General features: G+C 35.2%; 1 protein-coding gene across 12 annotated transcripts in view; it reads right to left on the bottom strand.

Moving 5' to 3' along the window:
* Nucleotides 1–295: 295 nt before the first annotated feature.
* The window catches only part of UBE2D3 (ubiquitin conjugating enzyme E2 D3), a 28,270-nt gene continuing 17,918 nt past the window's right edge, over nt 296–10,647 (bottom strand). For all 12 annotated transcript variants that reach the window (XM_088021079.1, XM_088021083.1, XM_088021081.1 and 9 more), the window contains 4 exons: nt 7,561–7,638; nt 6,287–6,392; nt 3,768–3,861; nt 296–1,774 (listed from right to left, as the gene is read on the bottom strand). In XM_088021079.1, coding sequence (XP_087877205.1) covers nt 1,729–1,774; nt 3,768–3,861; nt 6,287–6,392; nt 7,561–7,638 — 324 coding nt within the window. In that variant the 3' untranslated portion in view covers nt 296–1,728. The remainder of the gene's footprint in view (nt 1,775–3,767; nt 3,862–6,286; nt 6,393–7,560; nt 7,639–10,647) is intronic.

The raw sequence follows: 10,647 nt of genomic DNA, 5'->3' as shown, positions 1-10,647 counted from the left end.
AAAATGTTTATAAAAAAATCAAGCTTTAACATTTATTTTATATCTAGCTTTCCACATCTGTGTGCAGACAAGGAGTAAGATTGCACATAAATGTAAGCAGTGCAAAAATGTGGAAGTGGAGAAAAGTCACAGATGTGCTAGAAATCAAATACAAGATTTTAAGAAAGCAATGGACAAATCAAAATAACTAGGAAAAAAATGAAACTATAGGGTCAGGATTAGGAAGGGTGAAGAATGATAATGCCCTTGTTACTACAGAAGTTAGTGGCACAGATAGCACTTGTCAAACAAAAAATAATCCAATAGCATTGACTTTTATTCATTCATGTTAAGTCACCTGAAATGATATTTGTAGCATTTAAATGCTCATTAATGTAAATGGCTGAACAAATCCATTTCAATGGATATTCAATATCCCACATAGTTAAGTCACTTCAACACAGCCTCATGACAACTCCCACACCAAAACAGTACTTTATTTTGTAAATTTTGACCCATTATTACTCCCATGTTATGGTTTTTTCAGCTGTCAAGTGTACAAGGTGAAGAAAAAAATTTAGTTAGATGGGGGTTGCACCTGGAAAATAAACTTCAACTCCATATACATGTTTCAAAACTGCTGGGTCCCAAGTCCATCTATGAACTCCAGGGCTGCCAGGATCACGTGCAGCATACTAAAGCTACACTATCCGAATAGCTTATTAATTCTGCATAAATCAGGTCAATCAATGTGTCAACCTGTAACAGACTGTGCACTTTTAACTGAACATGGCAAAATATTCACTCTTTTGAACTTTACATCATCATTTGATGTCAAACAATGAAGCAAATCCCAACAGTATATACAAAAACAGCTTTGCATTTACAAAAGATTGTTTCCCATACTGATTAATTCAGGCAGCTAACTCATTGGTTTATGCAACTTTATTGAAGAAAAATAAATCAATCACTAGCAGAGCTATTAGTTGATCACTCATCCATTGACAACTTGCATCATTTATTCAGTGCTATATTAAACAGTGTATTGGAAGATAGATTAACTAATAGCTCCAAGCCTCCTAACAATTTAAATGAGAATTACAAAATGTTTGAGACCCTATTTTGGAATACAAAGGGTGTTTGACTTCCAATTTCCATTCTCTGTAGAACAAGAACAGGTCATTCCTTTATTGACATGCATAAAATACATCACATTTTCTGTTCTGCTGATGCTATAAATTCAATACCAATTCTCCAGCCACATCAGTTATGAGCATAAAGTATATCATGTAACCTCAAATCTCTAACAGTGGAAGGCTTAAAAAAAGACTGGATGCTAGAATAATGCTGCTTCCTTTGATGTGACAACTGAGCATCCATCTCCCTCCCCCTCAGATGATTTCTTCAGCATGTTAGAGCAGTGAGGAATGGTTTTAGTCTCATAACCAAGTTAGAGTGAAGACATTGGCCACATAATACACATGCTCCATTTTTAAAAAAATTCTGAATCTTGGGCAACTGTTCTCTTGTAACTACTTTACAGTTTCTAAAAGCAGTTATTGTCCAAAGCTGGAAGAACTTAAGTCTTCTCAGATGAGCATGTGAATGAATGGAGGGAGGTAAACAAAAAATAAAATTAAAAAAGATGAGGTCTGATAGGGGAGCAGCCGGATAAGAAAATCAAAAAAGGAACAGTAATTTAAAGTTTATTCCAGCTATAATGCAGGTTATTCTGACTTTAAGGTAGCATCACATGGCATACTTCTGAGTCCATTCCCGAGATATTCTGTTGTACCTGTAAATAAAGAAGATGTTACTTAAAAAGTTAAAAATGAATTCTTAATACTTTAAAGGAAAGATTGCTATTTTACCTCCAGACTCATCAGAGTCATCTCTCATGGTTATGATTAGAATTAAGCCAACGGAGAGAAAAAGCATTGGTACTCAAAGCAATGTGGGAAATGGAAACCTTATGCTTCCAATACAATAAAAATATTTTAGTAAACACATTAAGGTGGCAGTGATATTGGGGAGGCTAACAAAAATCAAAGACCTTTTCTCTCCCCTACCACCTAGTTAAATGTTCTATTTGAAATTCTAAAATTAGTATCCATTCCAACAAATTTTAACATTAAAAAAAGGATTTTACAGTTCATCATGGACTTATGTCTGAGTACAACACAGATTCTGAACATCTATAGAAATTTCCATCAAAGCTGGAACCAAACAATTTTATGTGAAATGACCTTGAGAAATTACTAGAGCCTGGGTAATACCAGAAAATACCTTTGAGATTTAAGTACAGGTAGAAGATTAGACACTGGGGAGGGTGAAAAAAAGCAATTTTCAAGAGGGAGGTGGGTGGGACTGGTACGTATGTGTTAATTAGAACACTTATGTGTTACTTTTAGAAAGTGTGGTGATTGGAGCTAACAAGCCCCGCTTGAGACCTAATAAATGGGAATCTCTACTAGGAGTACAACTTGGGGGCATCTGTTTAAAAGATCAACAGATAATTCACACAAGAGCAACGTTGTTTATTACTGAGGACTTCTCTAATATTGACAAATGCTATCAATTTCTCCCTGTATTATATCCATGCCATAGGCTACTTACCAAAATAGTGATAACTAAGATACATCAAGGGGCACAAGAGAACTTTTAGATTTGTATTTCTAGTTTAAAGTTTGTAAAATATTAACTAGCTTCATTTCAAACCAAGAACTAAACATGGTTCAACCATTTTTCTAAACTTTGGCATATAGAAGTTCTTTCTACCATTCATGGTTACCTCATTTAAGGACACCCTCTCAAAAAGCCAGCACTTTAAAACAAAGGTTTCATTTAGCATACAAGGAGCCACAAAGTATAGTTGATATTAATACATGCTTGTCAGTAATGAACATTTAGTTTAGATGCTTAGAAGCTTTATTAAAAGTGTTTTCCCCTTATATTATTATTTCTTGGCCAAATTTGAACTGAATCACCACATTCCATATAGTACTGGTATAAAGGTTAAATTGTGCCAAATTTAAAATGTAAATACCATAGTAGTTTGAAAAAGATACTACTTAAACTTTAATTTCTTACTAGTGCTATATAGAATTGTTTTGCCATGCAAAAATACTCTCAAGCAATAATGACTACTGGGTATACTTTCACGCTAAACAGAGATCAAGCAGTTAACTGTACAGTTTTCAAAAAACTGTAAATGTTACCTTTTGTTAGTTAATAAAGTGCCTTAAAACATGCAGCACTCAAGTGCTGGCAGTACCATGAATAAGTGCACCATAGAGTGCAGATCCTCTTACCCTACAACATAGCGTATTTCTCTGTCCACTCTCTTGCTAACCTATTGTACCTAATTGAACAAGTATACTTAGCATTAATTATAACATACAACAAAGTTATAATGGTGAAGTCGTACATAAAGATAATTCAAATATTTGAGAAACTTAGACAAATTTTTATAACAGTACCAGTGTTTCAAAAACATGATTGGGTAAAGAAAACTTTGCTTTCTTCCCAAAAACTTAGTGACAAAGCACTGAACATGTTAGAAAAATAGAACGTTTTAGAGGGGCTATTCACTGTCACATAAACTAAAAAAAAAAAAAAAAAAAAAAATTCCCATTTCAAAAACTACCTTTCTGTACATTTTAACTACTATCTTACCAGAAATACATCACCAAATCTTCTTGGCATTGCCAAAACTTACAAGAGTATAAGCCTAGCTCATTAAGATAAATCACTCTTTATATTATTTCCTTGAATTACTACATACTTACTTATCTCTGTCTGTTTTATAGATCCGTGCAATCTCTGGCACTAGGGGGTCATCTGGGTTTGGATCACATAGCAGTGAACAAATGGATAAAAGAACTGCAAATAAAAACAAAAACAAAGTCTGTTACCCAGCATCAGGAATTTGGATAAATAAAAGTATATTTAAAAACGTCAATCCTCGGGGCACCTGGGTGGCATTAAGTGTCATTAAGTGTCTGCCTTCAGCTCAGGTCATGATCCCAGGGTGCTGGGATTGGGCCCCACATCGGGCTCCCCCCAGCTCAGCAGGAAGCCTGCTTCTCCCTCTCCCACTCCCCCTGCTCATGTTCCTGCTCCCGCTATGTCTCTGTCAAATAAATAAAATCTTAAAAAAAAAAAGCCAGCCACTGGTTTCTCAAATTTAAAAAAATAAATAAATAAAAACGTCAATCCTCAGAACATTTTTAGTTTGTACCTTAATGTCAGTGAGACAAGTCCATATAGAGATTTTGCTTCAGAGGAGACAAACTCCTGGTAAATAAGGAATGCTAGAAATAGAGCTTTGTACTGCGCCAAACTCAGGAGTTCTGGGATATTCAAATGATGCTGTATTAGTTTATTAATAATCATTTTTAAAAAGTGACATTAGAATTTAAGTAACTGGAGTTTCTTGGTACTTTGAGGGGAGAAATCTAGCAAAGAATATGCAGGGAACACCTGTGCAATGTTATTCTCAGTTGTTAAGGCATGATGAAAAATTCATTCTAGGGGAGCCAGCTGGCTCAGTCAGGAGAGCATGTGACTCTTGATCTTGGAGGTTGTGGATTCAAGTCCCATGTTAACAGTAGCAATTACTTAAATATTTAAAAAGACAAATCCATTCTCTGCCCTACCCTTGGGTGAGTTTCACAAAAACTCCAACTGCTCCATTGTGTTTTGTCTCCTTGAATATATAAACTAAAAGTACTGGTTAAATGAATGTGGGGATCTAGCTCTATTACTAAGTGAGCCTTCTCAACTCTAGCTCTTACCCTGACCTGTTCAATATATGATCTTGGAAGATACCAAGTATCACAGAGCATGTATCGAATTCATTTTGTCTGCCTGTTATGTGCCAGACACCACAAAGTGTTATAAAATTTTAACATATAAAAGCTTAGAGCGGTTATGAAAATCTTCAAAGATAACATTACCATAAAAAGACAGTACTAATGTAATATATATTATAGCAAATATAATTTTAAACCCAAAAGGCAGGAGGACACACATAAAAATTCAACCCACATTTATAGAAACATAGTGATGATTCCCAACAGTGATAAACTTGGACCCTACTATTAGGATGTTCTTGATACTGCATCTGTATACTATCTGTATACATGCAGATCTGTAATAACATGGTGTTAAGAGAGCTTGATTTGCAAGGAAACTAGAATGTATCCCAAGAAGGTGAAAAACAATTATGTCACACATGAAATTATAGCAGCATTCACCAAAACTGATTTTTTTCTTCTCCAAGAGTGATTTCAAATTCATTGTATACAAACATGTATCTGAAACACTCTCTTAATTAGCAACATTAAAAAAACCCTCATTTTTTGTACCTAAGGGATGCTAAATCAACACCAAAACCCAAAATTTACTGGAAGGCAAACTTCCTTCCTATTATGTAGTTTTGTGGTAAGTCATTTTTTTTGTGTGTGTACGTGTGTGTGTGTGTGGGGGGGGGGTGACAAAAGCCACCATAGTCATTCAAAATGGAGAAAGATGGAAGCACTCCATCTCTATCTGGAATATTCATGTGGAGACTAGACAACCTATTAGAGATGTCACATAATGGACCCTTATTAAAAGTAGAAGACCAAAATTAATCTACAGACATTTCCAAGACTCTAATAATTTCAGCTTATTACTAGGTAGGAACAACCTATTAAACACAACACCTATTTAAAAGGCTTTTTATCTAAAAAAAAATACTGTAATAAACACAAGAAAGCAAAATCAGAATCTTCCTATAATGGAAACCAAGATTTAAAACCTCTATTAAACTTTAGATCTACCATTTTATACAATGCTTCGAAGCGAGTTGAGATGTGAGTGGGTCTAGAATTGAAAATACTACAGAAATCTATTTAAGAAACTTTATTTGCAAATAATGCCTACACCCTAATTTGAATTTTAACTTTTTCCCACAAAATCTTTAATCAATACCACTAAAAGCATAAAATGTAACTTTTCCTTCCCCACCTCTTAGCAAAACATTGGCATAATATTAAGTAGGCCCCAAAATGAAACTTTTTTTAAGATTTTATTCATTTATTTGACAGAGAACGGGAGCACAAGCACACAAGCAGGGGGAGCAGCAGAGGGAGAGAGAAGCAGGCTCTCTGCCAAGCAAGGAGACTGACGCGGGGCTCGATCGCAGGACCCCGGGACCACAGTCCAAGCCCAAGGCAGACACCCAACCGACTGAGCCACCCAAGCGCCCCAAACTCCTTTAAGTAGAAAGTCAGAGCAGCTCAAGACTCTAAAAATACTTTACCTTTAGAAATAGTTAAAGCAGGAGACCACTGTGATCTTAGAATATCGAGACAAATGCTGCCATTACTGTTAATATTTGGATGATAAATTCTTGTTGTAAATGCAACCTAAAATAAATAAATAAAAATTTTAGGTATTTTTCTCCAAGTAAAAATAAACATTCTAATCTGAAATAGAAGACTTTCAAGCAAGGCTTACAACACAGCGTGTTTCACACACATGCACATGCGCACGCACGCACACACACATTCTCACACTCTCAAATGGCTGAAACCTACTTATACACATTAAAGGACTAAAAATTACAGAAACAATTTTGTATATTCTGATCAAGATCTTTCAGGGGCCACCTCTCTTTAATTAAAATGGAAAATGTAACTTTGTGGCAAAAATTTTACTATCAATGATACGATGGGATATTCTGAAGGTTAACTTTGGCTCTTCAGTATCAAAAACAGCACTGTGAACAGTAATCAACATTCATTAAAAAATAAAGGAACTTCAGAATGTAAACCAAATTTATAAACCAACTCATTTAAGGTATCAAGTTACAAAGGTATGTGTTTTAGTCTGCATTTCCACTGTACATAAAATACAAATTTGATCGCACAAGTGTTTCATCTAAAGTAACTATTATACTGCACCTGTAACAGGATTACAAAGATGGCTGAAGTGCCAACGTTGTTATTTTCTATTGTTATTCATACAGGTTGGCTTTATGTTAATTGCTCTGAAGAGTCAAGGACCTTATGCTTTTAATAACTGTACACCAGGCACCTCAGTGCATTAAGCAACCCTAAGTTTTGATAGTTTATTATTATATATGCAAATGCAAACCCCTGAAAGACAGCCCATGTGAACCCCAACAACGTAGCATAAGCTGCAACAATATGGGCAAATGCACAGGAAACTAATACTTGAAGCCTACTATTACAAAGGTTAGTAATACAAATCTGTATGAGCATAATAAACGGTGGAAAAAACTTCCACTTAATCTATCAGTCTTGCAACATTAAGGATAAGTCAGTATTTATCTCCATTTACAAAGTTCAAATCCAGGTCTAACTGCTCTCTTAATTAAAGGTTAAAAGTCAGCATTCTGGACTGGTGACTCAATACGTATATATTTAGCCTTAATTATTCTTATTCTCTACATATACACACATCCCCAATTTAGCCTTATTTATGTAGAACCTTGATTTCTAAGAATATTCTACTCCTCTGAAATAATGCACAGATCTTATTTACTAATGGATTTTGGGGGCAAATACTTGCCTTAGGTGGTTTGAAGGGGTAGTCTGTAGGAAAATGAATTGTCAAAAAGAATACACCGCCTTGATATGGGCTGTCATTCTGTGAAAAGAAAAATTTGCTTAACTCTGATATTTAAAATATTACACCTAAATAATTCATGCAACATTTCTATTTTCTAAGCGTTTCTTTAACATGAGCCAAGATTACCTGTTTATGCTGCAAGAGTCTAAATTATTCCACAATTCAGTTCATATTACTAAAAACTACACAATCAAAATTTACTATAGAACAATGAACCCTTATTTACTTAGACCCCATTTTATGTAAGTCACCAAAGAACTGAAAAATTAACCAGAAACCAAATGTTCTAGATGCTGATTTTCACAAAGTATACTTGGCAGTAAAGTCTATATACAGTACTATATATCAAACCTGAATTTGAAAATAAGGTCTTATATTTATTTCCTCTAATGAAAGCCATATACACACATATGGGCTTTATACCTCAACACACCACTCTGGTCACTTTGGCAAACCAAAATGTTGGCTATTGCAGGGTAACCCATAACTACCTTCAACAGGAGAAGCAAAACAAAAACAAAATAGGTTTTAAATTAAGTTTAATTCCCAACTGGCTCCTCAGAATTTTCATTCTTTAAAACGTTCATTAAGTAATCTCTACACCCAACATGGGGCTCAAACTCATGACCCTGAGATTGAGAGTCACATGTTCTTCCAACTGAATTAGCCAGGCACCCCTCAACATTCTCATTTAAAAACATGAAGGTTGTTGTTTTTTTGAGATTAGTGTGTGTGCGTGTGCACGCGCACGTGCGCAGGACGGAGGGCCAGAGAGTCTCAAGCAGACTCTGCTAAGCATGGAGCCTGACTTGGGGCTTGATCCCAGGACCCTGAGATCACTACCTGAGCTGAAACCAAGAGTTGGATGCTCAACCTACTGTGTCATCCAGGCGCCCCCAAAAGCATGGAAGATTTTTTTCAAAAGCATACTGAATTCGCCACAACAAATCAATACACAGGATTACTAGATTTGGAAAACAATGTGCAACGTTTGTTCTTCCACTTCAACAGAAAAACACACTTTCAAGCTATAGCAGCACTCTTCCTCCTTTGTTGTTTTGCTTATTATAATCTGAGTATGAAGAACTCTCTTAGTAACATTTAGGAAACAATTCTTGGTAGAATTTTACATTTAATTTAACCAATAGCAGGAAAAAGAGATCACTGTATTCCCATTTTATAGAAAAATAAAAATGGGACTTAAGAAATAATTTAGGCGTACAAGTGGTGTAAGAACCAAGACTGAAACCCAGGTATTATGAAGAACACTGGTCAAAATGGATCAGAGTGAGGACAAAAGTCAGTGACCTCGTCAAAAACTTTAAGGTAAAAGCTGAAAACATGAAAACTGCTTAACTACTTCTGATATGCAAAGAAGCCACCTGGTGATGTCTTCAACAATTTACAGTAACCCAGTTATTACCAACATCCATTCCTCTCCATTAGAGAGAGTATGTGCACAGTGCTAATTATAAGCCTTTTACTATGCCCATTCTGGATGTCAGGAAAGTAAAAACTTTTCCAGATCTGACACTTTAATACAGCTCATTTAATTCCCAGCCCTCTGTGAAATAGTTAAAACAACAGCTGAATTAATCTAACTCAGTTCTTGGGATGCCCAGGTGGCTCAGTCTGTTAAGTGTCTGCCTTCGGCTCAGGTCATGATCCTGGAATCCCAGGATCGAGCCCCCCATTGGGCTCCCTGTTCATCAGAGAGTCTGCTTCTGCCTCTGCCCCTCACCCTGCTCGTGCTCCCTCTAATTGATAAATAAAATCTTAAAAAAAAAAAAAATCTAACTCTGTTCTGTAGATCAGGTATATTTAAGGGACATGGAGAAGAATTTCTTATCCTGATGGGCAAACATTCTGGTGAAGAAGAGACGTGCAATAAAATGTTGCAAATATTATGAAAAATGAACAGGGCATACCTGCAACTTGGAAGGAAAAATGTCAATTTACTGATGAAGAATAAAGTTCAAAGAAACATACAACTAGTATAATGGAAGAGCTATAATTTGTGTCCTTCTTACTTCAAAGTCCTTTCTTTTCATATTGTCTACAAAATTTTAATTCAAAAAAATAAGACTGCAAAGCAGCATATAAAAGGTATATAAAAAAAATCAAAGCACAGAATATGATCTGAATTAAATAACATACCTTTGTTAACAGCTACATTAACTGGGAGCAGATGCTTCAAATGGCATAATTTTACAAAACAGACTAATATGGAAAATGTTTATACAGTGTATAATGAACTATTGAGGGTACTCCTACTAAACAGTAAAAATTTTTATAAAACCATATTACCAAAGTTCTAAGTTTTTATTCCAAGTTTCATACAATCACAAGTACTGTATCTGACTGCTTTTGAATAAAGGCAGTCTAATGCTAAGATTTAGGCAAAGCCAAATTTCTTTTCACTTATTCAAAAAAAAAACTTAGGGATGAAAATATTTCAGTGTTGCAATTTAACACTACAGTTCCATCAACACAAAGAGGAAAAACTGGTAAAACCACAAGATCCAGAGGTAACCAAAGTATGCTATCTAAAAAACTGAAGCTCTGTATCAAATTTATTATAAATTGAAAGCAAACAAAATAACGAAAACAAAGAAGAATACTTTGATCAGTAAACTGACCTAAGTCTTAGAAATTCAGAATTTATTCTGGATCTCTTTAGACACCTTCTACACCCTGGTTTTAACTCCAATTTACAGTCAGAAGTTGCTCCTTCTCAGTGTCTGTACTCCTCCCCTAGGGCAACCATTAAGTGCTGGTATTCCCCCAGATCCATCTTCTGCTTCTATCTCCTGACCCATACTTGAATTTTTCTCTAGTATAGTTATTAATTCCAGGACATATATATTCAAATGCCTATAAATATTTATCCTTGGATGTCTCATGTGTCCAAAACTCAAACCACAAACCAGGAACAGATCACCGATCAGAGTAGTTATTAAAGATCCTTAAAAATCTCTTCAACTAGCTTCCTCTCCTTTATGCTCACTGCCACTACTCCATTCAAGA

The sequence above is a fragment of the Eumetopias jubatus genome, unplaced genomic scaffold, assembly GCF_037043125.1.
Source record: "Eumetopias jubatus isolate StellerSeaLion01/CBP00866 unplaced genomic scaffold, mEumJub1_p1.0 scaffold_2, whole genome shotgun sequence".
Classification (NCBI taxonomy): domain Eukaryota; kingdom Metazoa; phylum Chordata; class Mammalia; order Carnivora; family Otariidae; genus Eumetopias; species Eumetopias jubatus.
Note: the sequence above shows the minus strand (reverse complement) of the source record. Positions and strands in the feature narration are given on the sequence as shown.